General features: G+C 38.9%; 1 protein-coding gene across 1 annotated transcript; it reads left to right on the forward strand.

Annotated features, from left to right (window-relative positions):
- LOC139150007 (phospholipase B1, membrane-associated-like) lies at positions 1-26,537 on the forward strand. Its single transcript, XM_070722147.1, has 14 exons — positions 1-187; positions 1,160-1,347; positions 2,969-3,038; positions 4,739-4,797; positions 4,978-5,045; positions 8,450-8,496; positions 8,802-8,913; positions 11,289-11,475; positions 16,578-16,666; positions 18,434-18,509; positions 23,174-23,278; positions 24,042-24,122; positions 24,927-24,992; positions 25,451-26,537. Exons 1-14 carry the CDS (start codon positions 94-96, stop codon positions 25,718-25,720), a joined length of 1,512 nt encoding a protein of 503 aa, XP_070578248.1. The 5' UTR covers positions 1-93; the 3' UTR covers positions 25,721-26,537.
- The last annotated feature ends 380 nt before the right edge of the window (positions 26,538-26,917 follow it).

The following is a 26,917-nucleotide window of genomic DNA, read 5'->3' on the forward strand; positions in this document are numbered from 1 at the left end:
TGTAGTTCGGTATCTACGAGTCTATACTTCGATCATTTGAGTGAGAACTCTGTAACTAAAATCTCCACTGTGATAATCACTGCATCAGCACAAATGGAGATGAAAATAGCTAGGGCCCTCTTGGCCGCCTGTTTCTTGCCATCTCTGCTATGCTCGGAATGGAGTCATGATGAGCCGCCTGAAATTTGTAAGTTATTGTATCCGTACTTTTTGTGAAAATCTGCCATTCGCTGTATCGATTTCTCATGCAACGCAAGTATTCAACGAATGGACACAAACGTAACGTTTCTTATCTGCATTCGGTATTGTCGAGACCTGGATTAATGCGAGATTTCAACTCATTACCAGTGAACATTGCGCGTGTTTACGAATAACACCAAAGTGCTTTGATGCTTTACCTTTCATCTAATGACAGAGATTGCAAAGGACCTCTTTCTATTATGCCATAGAACGATATAAAAGTATAAAATTTACAGCCAAGGATCCCTCACCTTAATTGTTACACAAACAAAATATCGATCGTTTTGAGCCGTCTACAGAATTATCTATAGAGTCGTTATAACCAAAGCCAAAGCAACTTTACAAAAACACCAGTGTTTCAAGTCGCTTATCACTGTCGGTGACCAAGCCATCGCGTTAACGTTCAAATGTGTGTCTTACGAGATCCTATGGATAATGTGTACACTTACCACACATAAAAATGGGAAAAAAATGTAAGACTTTCATTTAAGTATAATAACATCAAGTACAGGTTCTGGCCATTTCGTTAGTCTCGATTACATTTGAAATGAAGGCTGGCAGTTTTTGACATAAACATGTTTGACCGCTTAACTTTTGAAAATATGACCAATTATGTTCGCTTCAAATGATGAGATTACAGGGTGCCAACACGACCATCGGATTCACAATTTATTAGAAAGCTGAGTTTAATATCTTCGTTCGGAGAAACATTGTCTTAACAACGTCAATTTAGCTCTACTAATGGCAGCCTCGTATACATGACTCCATTTATGAACGGAAATACTTTCGAAGGCGTTAAGGTACATCTCACGGAGTACGTAAACTGCAAAAAACGTCAGAGATAAATAATTTGAACCTTTTATATTCATCGACCACACAAGATCGCTCGACTACATTAATATACAAAATTCCTTTACAGGGTGGAATAACTACGTTAAATTTCTAAAACATTATGGTGGAGATGATAACGGACCACCTGGACCACCATTCCCTCCGGACCCACCAGAATTACCCGAGGTACCAGAACCTCCCGAACTGCCTCCTACAGCTCGTCCTGAATTTCCCATCTTCAATGAGTCTCTTCCTATATGGGGTATCCGATGCCTTGTAAGTAAACTTTAGCATGTCAGTTATGTTATCATCGAGAACAAATAACTTTGCAATACAGTATTCTTTGAATATCACTTGACATCATTGTATCAGTTACAAACTACTTCAAAAGAGGGATAAAACTGCAGCAAGTGAAAATGAATACAGTAAAAAATTGGCCGACTGGCGGGAAATACAGTACTTGTTAAAAGGCAGAGGATAAAAAATGCAATAGTTAAAACAAATACAGTAAAATACTGACCGACCAGCGGGAAATAAAACACTTTCAAATCGCAGAGACTAAAAACACGCAGACGTTTCGGGTGCAACTCTTCGTCAGTACTGAAAATCGCTAGAGAAACGTGAAAACACAAGAACGAAAAACAGCTAATCAAACAAGAGAACGATGTAACGCGTTAAAATATGCATTCATTCCGGCTGGTGCCTGAGTGCAAAGTTTGAAAATTGTGGCCTGTTCGAGTTTATGACGGATAGAGTCGATGGTGGAAATAATAGCAGACACTGCCATGTCAGACCGACCGCGGTGGGGTGGTGTACAGAAAAATTTGGCCACCGGGTTTGTGATCTTGTTGTCGGTCACAGTGCGAAGGCCACGATTTTCAAACTTGGCACTCTGGCACCAGCCGGAATGAATGCACATTTTAATGCGTTTCATCGTTCTCTTGTTTGATTGGCTGTTTATCTTTCTTGTGTTTTCACGTTTCTCTAGCGATTTTTAGTACTGACGAAGGGTTGCACCCGAAACGTCTGCGTGTTTCTAGTCTCTGCGATTTGAAAGTGTTTTATTTCCCGATGGTCGGTCAGTATTTTACTGTATTAATTTTGTTTTCACTATTTTTTATCCCCTACCTTTTAACAAGCATTGTATTTCCCGCCAGTCGGCCAATTTTTTTATCATTGTATCAGTTACTGAAGTTCGAATTTATTGTGAGAAAGACGGTAAATTGAAAATATATATTGAAGAATAACTGTACGGATAGAGGAAGACTACGGTACCCTAGTACCAATCGTTAAGGATACAGTACATGGATACATTGAACGTTTGCTCATGTTCAGAGCATGCGACATTGTTTATCGACTTCTAACAGACAATAGTGTGCTTGACTTACTTATATTGGAAGTTTTCAATATATTTAAAAATTTCATCCCTGATATTAATTGATATTGATGAGAAACATCATGCGAGTGAACTTGAACAGAAATATTTGATAAAATTGTCCCCTTGACTTCATGGTGTGACGGAAAACATGGTTCCCATTCGCCAACCAGCATATTATATTCACTAAATTCTCAATAGGATTTGAACTCACGATGTACGGCACTCAGCGGTCATCTAGCGAAGACATCACAGTCAAAACCACTCTGCTAAATCCCCACCCTTAAAAAAATGGTTCAACAACTGAGCTACAGTTGTTACAATTCTAACAAACTGTATCGTTAAACATTTCGGACTCAATTTGGTCTTTGAGCTTAGTGTGAACTTTAATGTCAATGTCTGAAAATACACATGCTAATCAGATAGGAAATGCTGTATCTATAGAAACTTAACACATTAAAACTTTCTGATATTAAAGTCTTATTATACTAGTAGTACTTTTTACTGTAATATTTTTGCCAGGAATATGATCTTATGGACGTCAGCTTCACATGTGACCCAATTCCCCGTTCATACCCTCGTCCTACGTCAGGTGAGTCGATATTTTGTTTATATTGTGGACGTCCTATATGATTCATCCATCGTGAGAATGTATTGGATTTAACTTGCAGACTATATGGTAAAAGACCGATAAAACTGCAGGCTAAAATTGTTCATTCCCCTTAGGCCTATTATGACTTAAGGTAGAACGCACCTCGGGGTCAAAAATTGGGGCCTTCAAATTTTATCAATTTTCTTCTGGCCTATAACTTGTGGGGGCTCATTTTGAAGCTTTTGGCGAGAGAAAAGCTTTCATCGTCTTAGTTTTTCGAAAATCGAAAATTTTATATTTTCATATAGAGTTAACACACGGATGGCGGCCATTTTGAATTTCAAATATCGGGAAATCGCAAGTTATTCGTCTCTCTAGTACCAAAGTTTGCATGGTGACCCCTGATTTTTATTCTTGCTTTGGTAAGAGAACGGTTAAAAGTTTCACTGAGGAAACTTTGAGCAAAAGTTTAAGTCTGTCACTTTCGAGGTGCATATTACCTTAATAGCAAGGCGCAAAGGGCAGGCCGAACTAAGACAAGACGCTGTAGATCCGGGTTCAATCCTGGTGCAACCACGTATGCATATTAGAGTTGAAGGACGAAAATGGCTGAACAAAAGGACAAAAGTAATGTTTAAAAGCCTTTGGTACCGTGACAGTTAGATATCAAACCAGCCCAAATAATAAGTATCATTCACGTTTATAAAGAGCTTACCAGGCCCAACGAACAAATAGCAAATGACAATGTCAACTGGGTCACCTTGAAACTTTATTTAGCGGTGGTTAAATAATCGATTACTCAGTGACTAATGATAACAATCGGGTCACCTCGAAGCTTTATGTAGTGGTGGCATAATGATCGATTGCGCACTGGACTCATGATGTTCTAATGATGATTACCAAAGTTGGGTTAGAAAATCCAGAAGTAAGGCAAAGGTATCAACAACTGATATCACAAAAGATGGCCTTCAGGCTGGGCTTAGAAAAGTTCAAACTACGACAATCATATTGACGTCATCGATATGGATGGACCACTCTTTTCATTTCGTCCCCGAATAAAATGGTTACTTTGATATTACAATAAAAATGTCACCAGTGGTTTGCTAGATACCGTACCTCAACTACTACAATCATTTATTTTAAGTGGTGTTTAATAGTTGCTCTTGTAAATTTGTCGTCTTCGGGTGAAGGAGCTTGCGATCAGCTCGACATTCGGATTGTTGCTGAACCCAGTAAAGGTTGTCATGTGTTTTTATATGTCAAGGTACTGTGAACAGAGTATGCTTTTTTATTGGTCTCCGTACTATGAATCAGATTTTGCCTTTAGAGAGGACACCGTTGATAAAAACACATGGAGAGATAGTGACGGAAAATTCTTTTTTGGGAATATCACAATCAATTATAACGATATCATCCACAAGATGTGTGGCTTTCGTGTTTCTCTCTGTCGTTTAGCAAGCACTAATCATATCCAGCGTTCGATGACACAGCGAAACATGTTGAATAATTTCGTACAGTGAATTTTTAAATGTTGAAAGGACAAAAACATTAATAATGCGAAAATTCGTCTAATAATGACATGTATATTTGCGTGGTATTCTGTACAACTAGGTAAGAATTTAGAATAGTCGGATTTTTTCCATCCTAAGTTATTTTCTCGGATTAGTTTTCCTGGCATGTGTATTGTCTTTCCTATGCAGTACACAAGCTTCGTCCTGGAGATATTGATGTCGTTGCTGCCCTTGGAGATTCCCATACGGTAGGTGTCCATGTTGGTTACTTATGACAAGCTTGAAGCAAAGTTTTGGTACCTGGGCTTACAATAACTTATGCCATGTTTTAAATCACTTCTTAGCTGTATAACTCTGCTTCAAATCGTTTTGCTAATAGTTGCTAATTATACCATATTATTTTATTTTCTCATTATTCATATTTTCAGGCAGGAAATGGAGCTGTGGCGAATTGTCTTATTGAGGTCGCTATCATGGGTAGGGAGTTGTCCTACAGGTGAGAAATTATTTCTTTTAACTGGTGAATGGTAAGCATTGTGTTCTTTGGTACACATTCATGTAGATGAAACCTCTAAACATAAGAAGACAAAAGAGTATTTGTACAAGCAGTCTGAGAAGTAAGAAAGTACGGTCTGACATATCCCCTTTTCTTTGATATGGACCCACTCATTTCCTTATATAGCCTACTACAAGAGAACTATAAACCCAGAGACAGGTTTTCAAAAAAACTCCAGAGTTGGTTCAGTTGAAGCTGCAGTTTGAAAGTCTATGTCTCGAAGGAAGATACCGTAGCAGGAAGACTTGGTTAAGATGCAGGCATTCATCAATGCAAATGGAGGATCAAATACATCATGACAGTAGTCGGCGTCCTGTTAGCGAGTTTGCTAGGTCTCTGTCCATTAATACAATGATTTGTATTGGCAGTCTTCATGCGTTTCAGGGCAATCTGTCCATCTGTGGTTGCAGACTAGAAATTTTAAAGTTACCGTCAGATGAATACTTGAATTCACAGGCAGGGAGATGCAGGAATGACTCAGCAAATATAATTTCTACTGTTCTCTATGTAAAGTGATAAAAAGGAAAGCAATTTTAAGCACTTCAACAGAACATGGAAAGGATTAAGATGAAATAATTTACCTGTAGTCAGATAAACTTGAGGCTTACTGCCCAAATTTCTTGCTTATTGTTAGTTTACTACACATAGCAGCATTTACATGAAACCGGAAGATGTGACAGAGAGCAAAACATTAATAGTTATTTCTGACACTCTACATTATGGGCCTGGACTAGTAGAAACCTAGAGTAATGCATCGACTACAAGGTTCGAAAACCAAACTAAAAGGTAAGCCTCCACCTGAAAGAAAATATATCACCAGTGTATATGATAAGCGATTTGCAGCAGGCAGAAGTTTTGGTTGAATTCTGGGAAGATAATTGCAAAGTGTGAGGGCTTCTACTTCTGAATTGTATACAGTCAAACCAAGGAAAATGTAAGAGAACATTAATGTAAGAGAATATTTAAGTTACAACCCCGCAAAATAGCAGTCCTCAGCAGGTCTGTGCCTCAAACCATGATGGCAGAGAAACTACTAGTGTCGCATGCCAGACCTCGAACCTACGTGAAAACAAATACATGACAAAGTGAAGGAGGAAAATATCTTTGCAAAACCAGTGCTAACAAAAGCCAAGACACCAAACGGTTGGTCGTATAAATCTTTATTGACAGTACATGTCATACTCCAATGCATAAAACTAAACAAAGGTAACAAGAAACCTGTGTTGAGACCAAGACAACTCTACCCCCGCCCCATCCCTAGGGACTGATATGACAACTGTCTCCTGTGGCAAGACCTCAAACCTGCGTCTGCGCTTGATCAGTGTGACATGAGTGGCGAAGCCGTGAGATGCGAGTAACTGCCGGTTATGAGGTCTGGCTAGAACCAACTGCTCAGCAACGTGATGACGTCAAACGTTGGCTGTCTTTCCTATGCTTTTACGTGTAACTTTGGGACCAACCCGCACCGAGACTACAACGTACGTTCACTGTATCTTTGTACTCACCGTGTTTCGCATATCCACTTGATTGGATAAAACAAGCCAGTAAAAATATACGGTGAGCATATAAACCAAGGTAATTTATCACCAGCTCATCTGCAGTTGAACGGGACCAAAAGGCTCAGCTTCGATGGAAAGGAGTAAAAATATGAAAAAGTAAACTCCGTAGAAGATGTCGACGATCAACAATCTCAAGCAACCGCCCAGATCCTTCACACTGTGCAAGAAGAGATATTTGCCAAACCTTGTCGGCAAATTCAGGAAAACTTCGTTTCCTATAAGAAAAAACGCCACATCATACCATTAATCCGTCACTGCTACCTCCTGCTTGGGTTTCAGGCAGTCCATCGTCTATTGCTTAAACCAAAGAGAATGGCATCGAGCTTTTTCCACACATTTTTTCTTCTTCATTTCATGTAGTCGTACCGTCTGCGGTCAATACAGGACAGTTTACTTCCAATGAAACTTTTCTGGGTGAATGACACAGTCATTCAGTCGAGTTCATTCATTCTTTATTATAATACATCGATAGAGAGAGAAATAATTGTAAAAACACTTCATGACAGAGGTGTCTCAGGTGAATTGACTATTGTTTATTCTATGGTCTCGATAAAATACTCGTGACAGAAGTAGGAAACCAAGTAAAATCATCTCTCTAGAGAACTATTAAAACTGGTAGCCGTGATTACTGTTGCCACTGGCATCGAAGATTTTCCAGAGAAAATATACAGTTGCCGTGCGAAGTGCAAAAGTGTTTAAAAGGTGTTAACTTCTAGTCCAAACATTGTAAGCACAGACTTGTGGAGAAATACGGTGTTTCCAATGGGGTTCGTACTCACAACGTATGGCACCTAATCGCCTAGCGGAGAAACCACAGACAAAACCTATCGGCCAAATCCCCACTCTCAAAAAAGAGTGGTTCAATAACTGAGCTTATAGTTGTTACAATTTGAGTTAAGAAAAAGAAGGGCACGGTGGAGATTTAGAAAAAATGATGAAGACAGCAAAAGGTAAAGTGAACAACAGCAAAGGATTAATGTCTGAAAACAAAACAGAGCGAAAGTCAAGAAATTTGCGGGTAAGAGAGAAGTTCGCCTGAGTGATGACGATGCAAAAGCCTCCAACGTGCCACTTGTGGTAAAACCCATCTTCAAATAAATTATTAAAACCCACAAGTAATATAACACACTTATATAGCTGGTGGACATGTCATAGGAATTGCAATGTGGCAATATTATTAATTATTGCATACAATAGACATGGCCTTCAGGCAAATTCGGGACAAAGGTAGCAATATGATAACCTGTGTTGCAACAATCTTGATTTCGCTTTCACTTAAAGATACTACAAATTCTAGGTTTTGGAGACATGATTTTATACTGATTTTTCAGAAATTGTAGAAGATGACGAGCATGTGCAACTCTTGAAAGAATGCTAGGTGGTTTCTTCATGACACAAGAAATACATTTATTTCCAACTAAATGGGAAAATTCATGTTAATATGTGACTTGAGGAAGCCCTCCAACATCGTGCTTGTAATGAAGTCACCCTATAGGCAAAGGCAGAGACCGTGAACTGGCTAGATCAATCTTAGATATTAATTGCCACATTTGCATATGCTGTTTACATCTTTCTTAACTTCTACTGGGTCCACAGTGCTCAAGAAATTTGACTCCTCTTTTCCAAAGAATGGTCTCGTGGATTCACTATTCCAAAGAAGTGACATGTCAGGGTGTACCCTTTCCTACTACTTAAGTTTATGTCAAATTTCTATACGCGTCGTAAATATCGATAATTTATGGAAAGTGAATGTAACTTCTACTGATCTTGTTCTTTATTGTACAGCATTGGAGGGAACGCAACTTTACAAGATGGCGCAGTGACACTTCCAAGTAAGCTGACACAGCTTCCTTTAGTGACTGGATATGTTGTCGCTGGCAGAATCACGCTATCTGCATTTTTAAATTCTCAAGACAGCAAGTCAAATAAAAGTTGTTGCGGGTACCTATCTATATTTTAAAAAAACTTTAAACTACTCCGATTGTGTGCCCTTCACTCTGTCAATGTTTGCAATATGAAAGAAGGGTGATATTGAGGTGCAACAGTCACGTCTGCTCCCAAGGAGTTAGCCATACACTTACAGCTTTCTACGACTTCTCAAGAGTATTTGTGCACACATATATGTTTCATTTCTCAGATATTCTGCGGAACTACAATCCAAATCTAACCGGATATTCAGTGGCTTCATCCCCCGATTTCAACAAAGAAAGAGCAAGACTTAATGTTGCTGTACCTGGGGCAAGGTCGAGGTACGTACAGATAGGGCAACAGATGTTCTACTTTATCTGTAAAGATTAAACGTCAATGTGACAAAAAAGTAACATTTTAATCGTGTCATTGTACAATATTGGCAATAACGTGTCATTGGCAATAACGTATCAAAATTGCTTTCTTATGTGTTATCTGGCACTTCCATTCTTTAACATGATGGGCCTCTTCGAGTCTCTGTACGTAGAAGAGGTAGTCATGGACATAGGCGTTACCATCGGCTTAAATTAAATACATCTATCTCCAATTGCCATGACAAATTTCATGAAATCCTTCCTTTATTACAGAAGCCGTTAGCTGTCCATTACATTCGTACTTCGTGAATTGCCCTTTCGATTTAGGACTCGGGAAAGTTTATACATGCCCATGCATTGGAATTGTCTTTGACAGATCTGAACACACAACCAGACAGGCTGGTCGGTATCATTGCTGATATTACCATGTGCAGACTGTATAAGTCTGTTCGTGCAGAACCTATTACTGACGAACATGGTGATTTTATAAATCTTCCATTTACTAATAGAGGAATTGATGCCATCAGTATATCAGCAATATACTTCACAACAAAAAGGTTACATCATTATACCTGTATACTTAAAGAACCAGTTTGTATCTATTCTGTCATATCGGTACACCAAGGCAATCTCTTATAAAATATTAAATTACAATAAGGCACTTAAAAATTGATGAATTCCCTCAGAAAAATTTATGAGTTCCTTCAAGCATCAGTATTCTGTGACTGTTCTACATCTCTTTCCAATATACCTTGGTTGGCAGTGTCAACACTGGAGTCCTGAACTTGGTTAACATGACCAGCTTCACAAGATATTATCTTGTAGACCCAAGTTCAGAGAACCTCGCAGGATCAACTGGAACCATAATTTGAAGATCATTATGGACTCTGTTGAGGAATACGCCAGGAAACTGGCTGAGAGGGAGGATGTAAAATTAGACATGCTGTCAAAATGGGCCAAATCTGTGAGAAAAATAGTCCGTGGCCGCATTGGTCAAGTTAAGTTGCATATTCGCAGAAGACTCTATTTAAGATCCGGTTGCTGTTAAGTGCTTGAGGGAAATCCTTGACAAATTCGTCCCTTCTGATAAAGCTGCCAATAACATTGTATTTGCCTGTAAGAAGTATTATTTTGAATGTCGTATAGCAGAACTTGGTGTAACTAAGACCTCCATCAACACCACTTACAGGCAATTGATGTCCAACAAAACTGAAATTTGGCTAACCACAAGTCATTCATGGCTAACTGCAATATTACAACCAAGGATGACCAAAATATCTTATCTAGCTTATACTGGATACCAAAACTCCAGAAAACACGATAAAAAGCTAGGTTTATCTCAGGGTCTTCGAAATATTTAACAACAGAGTTATCAAAGATACTGACTTCTGTTCTTTGAACCATTAAACAGGGACTTCAGGTGTACTGTAATGTTGTCTTTTCTTGGAGTGTTATAACTCTTGGATAATTTGAAATTAAGATGTTTCATAAATAACAAATGAATTTAAAGAGAAAAAGGTCTCTGTAGCTAGAACTTTCAACTTTACATTTAGATACATAGACGATGTCATTTCGATGAATAACTCATGATTCAGTGACTATCTCGCAATGATTTATCCTCCAGAATTGGAGATTAACGAAACTACAGAAACGACCTCTTCTTCTTCATATCTGGATATTTTCCTTGAATTTGACTCTAATTGTCAACTTTCTACTAAGCTATATGACAAAAGAGAGGATTTCAACTTTACCATCATCAATGTCCCACACCTCATCAGTAGCATTCCACTTTCACCAGCTTATGGGGTATACTTTTCCAAACTTATTTGATGTGCAAGAGCATGCAGTTCATATTTTGATTTTGCAGAGAGGCATAGCCATCTCTATTACAAACTTTTAAATCAAGGTTACAAAACGGAAAGATTTAGCTCTACATTCAAACAATATTTTTGCAGGTACCATGAGCTGGTAGATAAGTATGATGTCTCGTTTAGACAAATGATCGCTGATGGCATCGTTGACATTGGTCTTTAGTTGGTGATCATGACCTTTTCGACTTATAGATTGATATATTGCGGGTGCCTTATGTGGGACAGGATGCGCTTAATATTTTCGAAACACCTGACGTCACTTCTTGGTCATTTTGATGAAGGTTCATGTATCTTTCTTTCACGGATTTGACTTTGCTGTGTGTAATGGTACTTTGCTGTCTGCCCTGTGCTGTTTTGTGTCTGTGTTTGCAACAATTGACCATTTATCAACGGATTTTGACCTAGTATTATTGGATTCTGGACGGATATGATTGTGCATTTTTATGTAAAATTATGTATATTTGTTCACAGGCACATGCTTGAGCAGACAGAAGAAATGATCCTGAGGATGAAAGAGTGGAATGAAGTGGACTTCGAAAATGACTGGAAAATGGTCACTCTCTTTATCGGCTTGAATGATATATGCTCTTGTAGTTACATCAATGCTGAGGAGTACGCCGCAAATATCAAATTAGCACTGGATCTGATGCATATAGAGGTAACTTTGCTTTGAAAGTCCATTGCTTGTATGTGACTTCAAGTTGTACAAGAATATCGTAGACTGGCGAGAAGTACATAAATACACAATGTTGTGATGAATACAGGTTAGATGTGCACATTTTGACTGTATTGTCACAAACAGTATTTAGCCAAAAACTGTGTCAATTTTTATGGAGGAGAATGAAGGCTTCGACCAGGAAACATCTTTCGGTAAGAACTCCTACTTACCTGTCATTGTAACATTTTGGTCATTTCATTTGTTGCCTTCTAGAACGAGAGATATTTACAGAACACGTGATCTCATCCTGGGCGGAAACCGCCAGGAGATCTCATTTTTAATCAGTTCTCAACCTTGCTAATAGACAATCATAAATCAACGGTAGGGGGGGGGTAGGGAGGGAGAAGTGACAGGTAAGTAGGAGTTCTCGCAGACATATGTTTATTACAGGACACTTTCATTCTCCTTCATCCTCCTGCTTTCCTGGCACTGTAACATGTTGGTTTACACATAATCCAAAGCCAAAATGAAGGAGGATACACCAAAACAAAATCCCTCAACCTAGGTAGAACCACACCTTATAGACATTAGAGCAAAACTTACTTCCATAGGCACATCCCTGAGATAAAAGTTAATAAAGGTATTTGGTGAAGCCTGGAAACCAGCTTTTAGAATGTTATCAACTGAGACACCCTTCAACAAAACCTAAGAGGCAGTCAGAGCTCGTTTATAATGTGCTCTGATTAAATACAGATATCTACACTTGCGATCAGAGGAATTATAGGCATGTTGATATATATCCCTTTACCATGTAGGAATAGTGTCCCTGGGCACTGGTCAATGCTGACCTGGGGAAACCTTAATGAACAACTGGCCTGTGTTACCACGAAGTTATGCAATCGCCTTAATGCAGTGGTGAAGATTCCTACAAGAGTAAATCAGTTATCAAGATAAATCAGCTGCATATTCTGCAGCTATCGCTGAAAATCCCTCTTAGGAAAAGTGTTTCTTGACAGCTTCCAAGCAGTAAACTAGAGGAGTGATGGATCTGGGTGAAGCAAACCTGACAATAGCTGGTTCAGGATGTGTGGGGTCTCTGATAACTTTATTGGAATCTCTATATGAGCAACTTCGGCAATCGAGGAAACCATGGTTGTCGGCGCTATTAGAATGACAACAAACTCGTCGTGTCTTATCTTGCTTAGAACTCTTGGAGTCAGGGAAATTAAGGGAAAAGCGTATGCAAACATGTTTGTCAAGGGTACTGACAAGGCATCCTTCAACTCTGTTCCTTGATCCTTGGTCTGGTACCGGAGAACAATAAACCTGCAGAAAGGCATTTATACTGGAAGATCCGTTGCTCAAGGGCACTCTATGCCCCCCTGGGAGCGTAGGGAGCATATGCATCCTGGAATGACGGACCTTCCAGTCTAACAGGCATCGTGCGCTGTCACAAACAGATCTACATGAAGCCTATCCAACACCTTGGAAAGGGACAACATCACGTGATGTTTTAAAGTTGTTATGTAGGTCATTTCCCCCACACTCATCATGACCTGAGTTCAATTAGTCCAGAACATTCTCAAGGTCACTGCCCTTAATGACCTCACAACCTTGAATTCAATTAGTCATGTTTGGAATGTTCTAGAAATTTATTTAGTTGTGTAAGAGAGATAATTTTAGAACAGTAATTAGCATGTCAATAAAAGTTCTAGATTGTTCTTATATGCTTATGTAAGCACATGAGTATAAATACTGGGACAGCAGGCTGGCAGTCAGACTTTGGGATCGTGTCTCTTGTGTGTTACTAAACTCCAGCAGTAGTCCTTCTCAAGACTTTTCAAGACCTTCACTGCCAACGCTGGATTTACACTGTGGACTTTGTGCAACTTCAAGCCTGCAAGCCATAGGACTGTTCATTCATCCGACAGACTGTTACAACTCTGAGACTGGAGCTTTGCCGTCCCAGCTGAGATAAGTAGTCTGTACACTTTTAAAGCTTGTACTCTATCCCTGACCTAGCAATTAGTTTTATTTTCGTAATAAATTATGTTTAAACGGAAACTGCTGAGTTCACCCTTTTTGTTCGTTTTCTCTGCACGTAACAAAATCCACTCTGATGGGATAGGTTGTCTTCTGAACAGAGTATCTGCTATCAAATTTTATCTGCCTTGTATATGAGCTACCCTGATCCTGATATTTCTGACGATGTATCAAATCGTTAGATGCCAAGTAAGGATGCAAAGAGATGGGGACTGGGTTCCCCCTGCCTGTTCAAATATTATACACTTTGGTTGAATTACGAGAACCAATTTCCCTCAGATATGATGTACGAAGGTCTTTAAACTTTCCAATACTGCCTGAAGCTCGAGATTTTATGTGCTGTTGTTTCTTGGCTATTTACAAGACTCCTGGAATGGTTAAATTTGCCAGATGAGCTCCCCATCTTGTATTGAAGCATCTACGGTTATTGTAACCTCTGGATACACCAGGGACAGGGAACTCCTTTCAAAAAATTGACTAATGTCAGTTCGCAAATGAAGATTCTCCACTAATGGGGCATTTGCCTCATAGGATGACTTAGAGGATTTCGAAGTGGTCACCATTGACATAGAAGGGAAATTTGAATGGCGATCATGTTCAACATTGCCAAAGGGATGAGCTGAATGAAAGATGCCATAAGGCTTAGGAGGTGAAAAAAATACTATGCTGTCTGAAAACTGCCTGGCAAGAGATGACGTACCATTTCGCAAATGGCTTGAAAATGAAACTGTTTGCGAGCCAGGCGGACACACATCAGGTGGGTACAATACGAATCCAATGAAACATGAAAGCTCCAAGAGGGCAAGTTCATTCTGAGACTCAAGTTCTTGTGTGAGCAGAACAAAGGCGACTGGGTTGTCAAAGACAAGTTTGACCCGGTCCGTTCTGAGAGAAAAAAAGGGGCAGAGCATCATTTAGGTCTCTCAGGATACAAAGCAAGTTGTGCTGGAAAGGATCAATAGCGTTCTACCAGAACACCTACCCCATGACTCAGTCATGAATGGGCTCTACCCTATCAGAGACCAAGACTCTGCCAACGTGGCCCCACTGAGACATAGTGACTTCAACTGTGTGGCCCAGTGAGTCACGTAGGGAGGTAGAGTTGACTTTTCAGATCCTCAGTTTCAGATCCTCAGATCCTCAGATTCAGATCCTCAGATCTCAGACTTCAGATCGTATAACTTCAGATGCAGATTCGAATTTACAAGCCTTTTTCAATACCCATATTAACAGTATGATTGCAATATTTAAAATAATAATTTGAATATGACATGTACAAGGCAGTTATGAAAACAAAAAAAGTCTACATAAACGTTTTCGCTCAACAAGTTTCAACGAACACGGGTCTACAATAACAGATTAGCTAACTTGCTTCTTCCGATCCCTGAATTCTGATTTAGCCCGGGGTCACTGGCCTCTAACATGGATTAGTTATATTCCCTCGCCGTAAATATTACGAACGATGGTAAAATACGGACTGTCGATAGCCAGCATTTACATGATCGCCGCGGTCTTGATCGTTCGATCGCGCGCGGGTGTGTTTATCTCTATGAGGGAACGTTCACGTGATGACATAACAAGTGGAATCATTGCGCACCCTGTCTTCGACAGATGAAGTTCTGATTCTGAGATCGAAGTTTTTAAGTTCAAGATTCAAGATAGAAATAAAATATAAAATAAAATATAAAATATAATAAAATAATTTCTAAAGCCTTTTCAAATCTAAATTATATTTTATTTATCAGTATATTACATCAAACTTTGAAAATTGTGAAATTTTAATTATGAATCTGCGTCTGAAGTTATAGGATCTGAGGTCTGAGATCTGAGGATCTGAATCTGAGGATCTGAGGATCTGAATCTGAGGATCTGAAAAGTCAACTCTACCCACGTAGGGAGCACTTTGAAGTAGTTGTGGGTCCATAGCTGTGGTGTTTTCAGACGGGATTCCCGCCTTTTACGGGCTGGTTTTGACTTTTACGATTTTAACCCAGCCATGGTGGTGGGGTTAAAATCGTAAAGTCAAAACCAGCCTGTAAAAGGCGGGACTCAGTCTGAAAACACCACAGCTATGGACCCACAGCTAACTTTGAAGGTGCCCTAAGGGGCCAGGGGCTCACACCCACAAGGCGCAAGAAAATACAGGAATGGGAAGAGAGAGTCAACGAGAGGGCGATCATTCTGCGGTACATCGCCAGAGAGGAAATCTACAACAGTGGGAAGTATGGTAAGGGTGTAAATGGCAATCAACGCCCCATAGAGCTCATCTGCCACAACGGCCACGCCTGGCCAAAAGAAGTGCACTTTCCTCAAAGTAGAGAGGTCCACATCTACGAGGCTACGAGGGAAATGTCTAGCAAGCCATCTGAGAAGCAACCCAGGATGGGCCGTAATAGACTAAGTGGTCTGGCTCTTGGGAAGTGGTCAAGGTAGATGACTTACAGTCAACCAATTCTTACTCCAAGATGGCCGCACTTACAGGACACAGGAAGCGGTAACAGGACAATTACTCCTGGGACATTTAGTCCACGGACATTTGCCACCTACCCTCGGCTATTTACCACCAGATACTCACCACACAGACACTTGCCACAGAAGACACGTACCTTCAGGACAATTAGCCCCCTCTTAATAATTAAGTTTACAGGACGTGTGATTCATTATCTTTATTTTCAAACAGTTTAAACTTTGTTTTGCCATAGCATAGACACTGTCTATGATTTCAACAGCCTTATAAGCTTATGGAGTGTATTTTATATGGTGGTGATGAAGGAATTGTTATATTTTTTGAAACTTTTGGCGAGAACCATGCAGCCAGCATCGTGACCAAGGAAAGCAACAGCTGAAAGCTGACCCCAACCAGCTTTCTCCCAGACACCCAGAAGGCTTGCTTTGAGCATGGCCACGACGTACGTATATATATACACACATACACACAGACACACAGACAAAGGGACACATACATGCACACATATACACACACATACATACATATGTGATCAATGATCGGTTCTGATTAGTACACATTCGAACTTCTTTGTCACATTTTTGTCTTTCAGATGCCCAGAACGTTCGTTAGTGTTGTCCAAGTATTGCCTGTGACAGAGTTAAATAAACTGACAACTCCGTTTTGTAACTTGGTTCACAAGTAAGGAAATTTGGTACTTTTTTCTTCGCTCTCTTGAAACTTTAAACTCATGAAATTGTTGTGTTCAAGGACAATCTCAAAATTTTCTTCCAAGGCTTTGTCGTCATTACTTTGAATTGGCAATACTTTTACTTTGGCACCTGAAAACAGATAGACACACTTAAAATATGATGTCAAACAAATCCAATAATCCAAATGATACAAGGTAATAAAATTACCAGATCGCATAAATACAGATATTTACAATTTCAGAGAACCACCTTGAACCATTTGTATCCTGCTATCATGCTATACCTGTCAGGAATGGCGCAAAAGTGTCAAAATCAACAGTATCAAGTGATGCTACTGAATGACTATATTAGTCAAACTTAGGAACGCTGTCACGTATCATTTGTGTAATACAAATGTTGAAATTTAAAAATATGTCCCCATATCTGCCATAGAATTTCTTAAACGAGAAGCCCTGCCTCACTAACTTATTTCCAATGATGTATGTCTTAATTACTCGAAAGTCGTCATATTATTATTATATGAACTACAGACTCTTCAGCATCTTAGGAGTTGGTAAACATGTACATCATAAGCTGGAGCAGATGCAGTATTGCTTGACCAATATGGTTACTTGATAATTTCAAAATCAAAATAATCACGCTTGTTATATAGGGTTTTGTGTAGAGTATTCTGTCTTTTAATAAACAGATCACAATATGAAGTTGAATCCAAACTACCTGTTGTTTCTTTGATCTCTAACTCATGTGGATAAATATGACAGTGATAATTTGTTATACTAGGATTGTTCAAACTGAATAGACCATCAATGTATCTGTGTGTTGTTAAAACGCTTGACAATTATTTTGCATCCAGATTTATTTAGAGATTGCATAAACTCGGTTTCGTATGAATATAAAAACAAATCAGCAAGAAGTGGCCAGATGCACAGTTTATTCCAATATATACAAATGCCAACAGTTTTCCTTATAGCATGCCAAGAAATTTGATACACACTTTGTCAGTGAGGAAATGAAGCATTCTTATAACTTCCTCACCAGTGCATTATGTTTTGCATCAGAGATGTTATCCAAATAACCCACGTTACCTGTGATGACAATGTATTGGTACCTACGACAGCCATTCTTGTGACGAAGGCTTGTTTCACCAGCAACGATATTCAAGATTTTCGTATATCATGGGGAACGTAGACTAATGTACAAAATCGACAAATCAAATCTACGGATGGAACTGTACTTGCTAATGATTTTATTAGATTGCAAAGTATGCAATAATTCTTTCTAATTTTTTATATCGACATTTGATTAAATCCACTGGTCTCAAAAATTATCACAAGATTTGTGTAAGACCACGTTTGATGGTAGTCAACATGACAGTTTATTTGTGATATACGTTTGGCTGTACACTTGTTGGAACCTGCCATAATGCATTGTTTATATGGATTCTTATGGACCTCAGGACTCCATACAGGTAGGGCAGTACATTGTCATCAATGGAAACACTGAAAATTGTATTGGTGGCGCTTTCCAGACTTTCATCTTTGAGCACTAGTGTTGGTTTTGCATTTCCATAAATAATATGCATTCATAAAACAATGGGATCATCAATAGCGCGGAAATACTCGAAATGATAACCATAGAAATGCCAAATAAGGACCGATAAAAATTGAGCTGTCACCTTAAAACCGAAAGTTTCATTATGATACCAGTCGTGGATAGGAACAAATGATTAATTCTCGTCATGTACCTCTCACTACAGACTTGGATGTGAGTGCGCCAAAGAAATGTACAACGAAGACTGGGAATCAATCCTGCAACTGACAAGGGATTATCACGTAAGTATTTCCGTAAAATTCCCCTTACAAGATCACTTATTTCCTTCTACTGATGATCATACGTTTAAAGGCTGTGCATTGCTGCCACTCGGGCTGTGGGTTCCCACTTATTCTCAACCCGAGCGAGTCAACTCGGGCTGTAAGCATCACCATCACCCATACTTCATTTCAAGCTATCTGATCCTCCACGCGATTTTCACGGGAGTCTCTCCGCCCATTCATTCATTCATTCATTTTATTGCCATATTATTATGCATCAAATACACTTTTAATGCCAAAAAAAGGCAATGAGAAAAAAGAGAAGTTGCAAATGGTACATTGGCAATATGGAGCTAGAAATATAGCTTTACGCTAGTCAAGCCTAGCCCCGCTTACTCAGTAATATATTACGTTATTAGGCATGTTAGGCTACTGTCTGGTGAATGGTGAAAACTCTTGTATAAAGAAAGAAGGAAAAACAAAATACATAGTCTGTCATTCTATACGACTTGCCTTAACTCTTGGTTGAAATAATAAACTTAATTTGGACCAAGATATTCTTGTAGAAGGTGATCTTTCAGGTCTCTTATGAACTTCCACCTGGAAGTTAAGGATTTGATACGATTCGGTAAAGTGTTCCATAATTTCGCACCTGTGTAGGATATTGAGGATTGACCTGCAGAAGTATACATTCTAGGGAGAACTAAAGTCATGGCTGACTGTTGATGTGTATCATAGCAGTGATCTACAACTTGGAAGTAATCTGATAATGGATGGGGTACATTTTGATACTTGTTTAAATAATTCACCAACCGATTATTTACAACCTTTTCAAGAATTTTGCTTATAAGAGGTAACACTGAAATAGGACGATAATTTCCTGGATTCTCTTTAGAACCCTTTTTGAAGATCGGTACAACTCTTGCCAACTTGAGAGCATTGGGAAATTTCGCTGTTGCAAATGACAAATTGAAAATGTGGCAGAGAGGACCAGCAATATATTCAGCTGCGTTCACTACTAGCTTCGCAGAGATGTTATCATAACCAGAAGCCTTTTTCATATCATCCCTTTCAATAAGTTGAGAACCTCACATTCTGTTGTTGGGTAAAGGAAAAAAGAGAATAAAAACTGAGAGAGAAAATCCAAATACGATGTCTTAGAAGAGTCAATTTTGCTAGCTAGAGTTGGTCCAACGTTTGTGAAAAAATCATTAAAACAATTCAAGATACCTTCAGTGTTTCTATACGTTAAAGCTGTACCATCATCTGCATTAACAGTGATATGGTCAGGTAAACATGTGTTTGGCTTCCGTTTGTGAGAGCAAAGTACATCATTTATAATATTCCAGGTTGTCTTTGAATTGTTATGATTTTCCCAGAAAAGGGAAGCATAATAGTCTCGTTTTGCAGTCCTTAAGATGGTTGTTAGTAAATTTCTATAACGCTTATATTGTGTAACTTTGTCTGAATCATAACCTGATTTGATAACCTCTCCAAATAAATAATGCTTTTTGTTAATTGAATTCTTCATTGACTTAGTTATCCAAGGTTTGCGTTTCAACACTGATTTCATTGAACGTGTGACGATTGGAGCATGCCTATCACAGCATTGTTTAAAAATTGAAACAAAGGTACAATAAGCTTCATTTACATCATCTACACAATCATAAACTTCATTCCATGGTTGTCTTGAAAGATCTTGTCTAAATTCGTCAGGAGAGAAATTCCTGTAACTTCTGTAAGATACTGTCCCTTTCATTGAGGTAGTAGTAAAAAGATTCATAAAATTGCAAAGACAGGTAAATGGTCTGAAATATCTGCAGCAATAGTACCCGATAAAATTTGACAATTATTAATATTCGAATATATATGATCAATAATACTTTTAGAGGTTTCAGTAATACGAGTAGGCACCCGTATAAGTTGTTTCAAATTTAAGCAAGACAGACTTGTGAAAAAAGTTCCTGTACTACTTTCTGGATTCGAAAAATCCATGTTCAAATCACCAATCAAAATCCACTGCTTTTTATCTAGTTTGATTTTTGTAAGTACATGTAAAAGACTGTTTTCAAATTCTGATATACTAGTATTTGGCTTCCTGTAAATAATTCCTACAACAAATATTTGGTTTCTATCAGTAATTTCTAACCAGAGTGTCTCAGAGTGTAATACATGAAAGGGCAATGTTTTATATTCAACAGAATTGTGAATGTAAGCCGCAACACCACCACCCCTTCCAATTTCCCTACAGTTAAAATCTAAATCATATGAGGTAAGAGTAAACAGATCACTATTATTCATGGCCCAAGTTTCAGAAATTCCCATGACTTTAAACTTTTCAGTCAACGTCTCTTCATATAATAACGTAAACTCTTCAAAGTTTCTACTCATTGAGCGTACATTAGTATGGGATACTGTAAAAGAGCACTGTATAAATTGATTGAAAGTTTCCTGGAAATCTGATGGAGTAAGAGGGTTACGTTTACAGTTTACATCACAAAAAACATTCTCCGGTTCAGACAAAACCATACAGAATCTGATTCACTAGAAGGATAAATTACAACACTTCAAAATGTTACAGCACACGTTTTAAGTATTTATACAATTTTCGCAAGGTCAACCTCATTACGGATGGTAATGGGTCTCATACTCTGATCTTTTTTCACATAAATGTTCCCATTGTATGACCATAAAAATCTATACCCATGTACCTTACGTTTTTGGTTAACTTGTTTTAGAAGATTTCTTTTATGTGTTGTCAGGTTTTCATTAACATAAATGTTATTCTTATCTTTGTATCCTAGCGTGCCTGTTGTAGTGTTCTTTATACGTTTTCTGTCCTTATAGATTTTGTCGCGTGTTCTTCGGTTTGTAAAGCGTATGATAATTGGTCTTGGTCTTCTTCTTGTACGGTCTGTATCGTTGACTGGTGTGTTTTCGTCTTGTGCCTCTCGTCGTCCAATTCTGTGACTTACTTCGATGTCTTCAGCTGTAATACCTTCGTCGATTTTTTTCAATACTTTTAGCGCCACGTTGTCAGTGTCTTCATCTTGACTTTCCGGTATTCCATGAATCTCAAGATTTTCTATCCTACTATATTGTTCTTGTTCTTCTCCTTTTTGCTCCAAGTCGGCAACTCTCTTCTCCAAAGCATCGTTTTTTTCCTGCAGTTTTTTGTTACCAGTTTCGAGTGCCTCAATCTTCCCCCTTAATTCTTCAACAAGAGTATTGAAGAAATCGAGTGACGTGGACATCGTGAGTTGCGATGCTTTGATTTCCTGGACCGTAGACTGGAGTTCAGGCAGACATTCAAGTCGCTTGTGGATATCTTGGACTTGGCCTTTAATCCACATGGCTGATAAAGGAGTTTCTGGTTCACTCGCTGTAGCGACAGAGGGGAAACGTTTCTCTTTGCAGTGCTCACACAGGAATAAATCTCCCTGTGTGAATGTAACACCTTTCTTCTTTGGACAATCGTGACACTTTGGCATGTTGAATTCTCATTAACATACAGGTTTCTTATTAGCATCCAGATGTTCTTCTGGTAGAACAATGGTTCAGCCTTCGCTGAGACTATCTTCCTTGGCAGTCTTTTTGAGAGCCCGTTTTCAGCCCGTTTTCAGCAATTCATGATCTAAAACGAAGATTTAGAACTCCTCCAATGTGCTTGAAACATTTACACACATGATGGTATGAAATTTTACGGGATACATCTTACCGTTTCGCTAATTTGAGTTGTTATTGCAGAGACTATGTGACCAGCACAACGCTCCGTAGACAGCGCCCTCATTCATTCCGCTCAACCGTCCCCCGCTTGGGCCGTTCATTCCATGTTGCTACCACCGGCCTGGCGGAACAAGTTTCACTTTCGGCTCCCCTAAAGTTCTGAAAACCCAAGTTTCCACCCAACCTTTGCTTCGGAAGCAGACTGGTGGAGACCCCTTGCCCAATCTTTGAGTTGTTTTTTATACCTAGTTTATCGACTTGGTATTTAGAGTTGAGTTCTAGTCTTTACCTAGTTTATTAATTTAGAGTTTATTGGTAGTTAAGTTCTCGTCGGTTGACACATTTACCACTTGTAAAGTGCACTTTATTTCGATGTTAGTGCTTTACTTCTCAGTTTGATTCATATTGAACATTCTCTTGTCTTCACATCCTGCGTTGCGGTGTTTACAAAATAAAGATTTGTGAGGACACAGATCTAGTTTGTACGTCCACAGAACTAGCCCCCACTTTCCAAGATCAGCTGTCCTTAAACGTAATGTCGACATAGCGACGTCTTCCTATGTGTCATATATATACCCATCCTTCTACTGCACATGGCACTTAGCGTTGCCAAGCTTTTGTTTAAGACTCCATTGTCCAGTTCCATTCATTCTAAGCCATGCTCTTAGATCCGTTGTCCCGCCATCCCTCCACCGAACCCATCTCCTCAATGGCTTGACCAGACTGCTTCCCGTTCCTAAGTCATCCATTTCATGTACCCCATTCTTGAAAAGGACAGCTTAGTTATCCGCCATTGTTTTATTTTCCTCGTTAATTAAGTTGCAACTTTGTTGGTAAATGACTGTTGCTCACAACGAAATACTGATGCCAGACTTGTTAAGCATGAGTGCTTTTGTCTCCCAAAGTTTCATTGTGAATTCATGCCTACAATGTGATTTTGTTTCTTCTATTAATTTCAGAGAGCGGTGGAAGACATGATACTCTACGGTCAATACGACACCAGGGACGACTTCACCGTCGTTATTCAACCATTTTACGAGGAACTGGATGTCGAAGAGAATGACGTACGTACAACATAAATGTTCAAGAAAATTTGGTCACATAATAATGTCTACGCGATCGAGGATGGAGTTGACGACGATGGCGTTGTTGATACTAACGGTTAAGGTGTTATGTGACCTTGTAGTGACGTTTGTGTCATTCATGTTAGTGGGTGTACTAAATCTTGAGGCATTGTTGCTGGCTTGAATTTTGACAAATGGATTTCAAAGGGCCAGTAATGCTAACTTTTGATAATTTTTTCACCATTTTTATTTTTAATGTCAGTCATAATTCCTTCTCCCTAAAAAATGTTGATACTCAGAATGTTCAGCTTGTAAACTTAGCCCCGTACGTGTGTAAACTGTATTGTTGTCGTTGAAAATGAATTATGGTCCGGACTAGAATTCAAATGTAAAGAATAACAATGCATTATACACGTATGGACGCTAGGTTGAAAAGCTAAATAGTTGGCATTTAAACATTCTTTTGGGGTAGAATACGAAGTTGCAGTTGACATACAATATAAAAATAATGAAAATCATCAAAAGTTAGCATTACTGGCCTTTTAAGGTGCCGCTCAGAATTCACTTATATGAGCAGATATCTCTCAAAGCGATGTAGATCAATACTTTGAAATACGATATAAGGCAGTCGTCGAACATTCGACAAAATGAATTGTGCACCAAGAGCAGTTTCACTTTAACAGTACTTATTGTTGATAGCATAGTAATTTCTGATTATCGTCATTGAAAGTCTGACCTAACGCTCTACAACCCTTTTTTGTAGCTCAATTTAATGGCTCCAGATTGCTTTCACTTCGGCACGTATGGACAACAGAAATCGGCGATAAATCTTTGGAATAATCTGGTGAGAAATCTTGAATTAGAAACTTCATATTTATCATTGATTTGGATTTGGTCCAAGAGTAAATATTTCATAATTCCTGATGAAACAGTGTTATCTGTTGGAACGCACAATAATAGAGAGGTTCGGCTATACGTTTTACGTGAACGTGAACGCGTAGAATCCACGTTGGCGTTGGCGTACACATTCGCGTGCAAAAGTCCGTTTGGTTACGCGTTACGCCAGTCGTTCTTGTGGCACGCGCAAGAAATGATTCGGCCCGGCTTGGGTCCGCGTAGTCTGTTTCCGCATCACAGGGATATCTCAATGGTTTGCCCATATGCCGCGAATCGACTAAGAAATCGCACATAAAAATAACGAAAATACATGAATATCTGTGAGGATGTCACTATCATATATCCAACTAACAACTGCATGAATGATTCACAGTTTTTACCATGTTTTGATACCTAAAGATGAGAATAAATTTACACGTTTACAAATTACGTGAAAACAGCTGTCTCCACGTAAATACGCGACGCCGGCTCCGTGTACGTGAAGAACGTACGCACAAGTCGATGACATCATCGCAGAAATTCGTGACGTTACGCGTTCACGTTCACGTAAAACGTGTAGCCGAACCTCTCTATTGTCTAGGCCCTCTACGGGTATTAAGGAAAGTTTTATCTACAGATATCGAAACAATACTCTAAATAATCATTATTTCAATATATGTCGGGCAACATTTCAAGAAATTTACATCAGATCCGATCCATAATATTGTGAAGATAAAGATGGAATGACCACGGATATCCGTCTTGCCTACAGATTGAACCAGTGGGACAGAAGAGAAAGGCCTGGAGTGACGATGACTTCATCGAATGCCCGTCGGCGGTAAGATACAAACTTTGCCACTGACGAGACAGAGTGTCAGCACACCGATAAAGCGACAGGACTTGAAAATACATGAAAGACAGGCGTCTCAGTGACTGCAATTTCCTTCGTTCTCCTTGTGCTATGATTACCATGATGAATAGTAATATAGATTGTGCTTGCCATGAACAGCGCAAAATCAACATTTGCTTACCGATCATAAATTAATCTTAGGGTGCTATGCTTTCTCTCTTGAATGACGTTATTTGACACTTTATGATATGGTACACCTTGTATTGTTAATTATTGTAAATTTAAGTAAGCATTAAAGCATACTCGACAGCCAAGGAGAAACGTGAGATAAGCCTCTACTTCAAACTCATTTCATGGTTCTTCACCTTGACGGGTAGCTCTTTATAAGTCAACTATGGCATAAAATTCAGAATTAACCAAGGACATCCTTTGTATCAAATTTACAGGACTTTGAATACTTCTACACAAACCTCAACTCGCCGGGATACCAGCTGACAACCCAACCACCAGCGCTACAGACCACGGTGGCTGTGAAACCAACGGAGAAAGAAGAGGATCCGGGCAGTTCAGAGCCCGTGTGTGACGACAAGTACAGCACCGGCTTGATTGTTACGATCTCAGTCTGTCTCGCGCTCCTGGTTGTCTGTGTCTGTGGAATCATCTATCTTATTATAAAGGTGTCCAGATTTACAACAAAGTCCGACACATTGTTTTGAAAGCGAGTAGAGAGTGAATTTACATTCACTTAGCATCATTTTTCTGAGATTCTCGAATTAAGTCAACGATATGAATTTTCGAAAAGATATCAATGTTACTAATCCCGCAAACGATATGCTCGAAAAGTTATAAAATATGGTATGCTGGGACAAAAGGGTATACTTGCTCCATATTCGTTTTTTTATCATAGAAATACTTGTTAGATATATTTCTCACCAAAATGACAATATATTTCCCAAGATCATAGTTTTGAGCAATATAACATTATTGAAGGGCGAAAACGATCAATAAAAGTGCTACAATGAATAAATGTATTGGTTTTGAAGTTAGGTGCTCAGCAGCAAGTTTCACTTTAAAGTTCATCAAACTTTTGCGTGTTTTCGTTTGTGTTAGCAGGTAGCTGCCATTGAAGCCAAAGAAAGGCAGGTGTACTCGTACTTATAGGACGCGTAAAGTCTGTTAGGCATATGAAATCAATTATGCTTGTCAGTTTCTTTTAGAATGTCCTGCACGTAATAATCTTTTGTACTTTACATAAATATAAGGTTTATAGGAATCTAAATACACGAATGGGCAAGTTCCAATTGTTGTTAAGGTGTTCAGCTGAAAAGACTGCAGACAATCTGTTTAAATTGACAAAGACTTTTTGCTGCGTATCGAAGGTACTGTTAATGTTTAGCGAAGTTGTCTGTATTTCCTTACCATCAATGTTCCATATATAATGCTTTTTCTTAGATCAGTCTAATTGCTATCTTGCCTAGCTCTAGGGGCAAGCGGCGTTGAGATTCAATAAAGATGATTCGGCATTTAAGGGAATGAATTCTTCTCAATTGTTCTTTTACCGGTTCCATGATGCAGTGCGCGCTAGGGTGTACAAAGCGAACGTTACCCAGAGAACTTTTAGGTGTAAGGTACACGCAGGGTATGTTACTCATAGAACACTATGGCAGGTTATACACTAACCTTTATTTTCGTCGCCTATAAAATAAAATAAATATACACGAGGCAATTTTAAGCATGGCAAATTTCTGTCATTCTTGTATAACACCCGGTTGTACAACACAAAATCAGTATGATTTTGTTGTTTTGAGTGTGTATACGGCGTTTGACGCAGCCACAGCAACCCAGTGTGGGATAATCGGGTGAAGGTTCATTTGCAGCACGTCTGCATGAAGTTGTTTACTCTGCAGATTATG

This window comes from Ptychodera flava, chromosome 14, assembly GCF_041260155.1.
Source record: "Ptychodera flava strain L36383 chromosome 14, AS_Pfla_20210202, whole genome shotgun sequence".
In the NCBI taxonomy this organism is placed as follows: domain Eukaryota; kingdom Metazoa; phylum Hemichordata; class Enteropneusta; family Ptychoderidae; genus Ptychodera; species Ptychodera flava.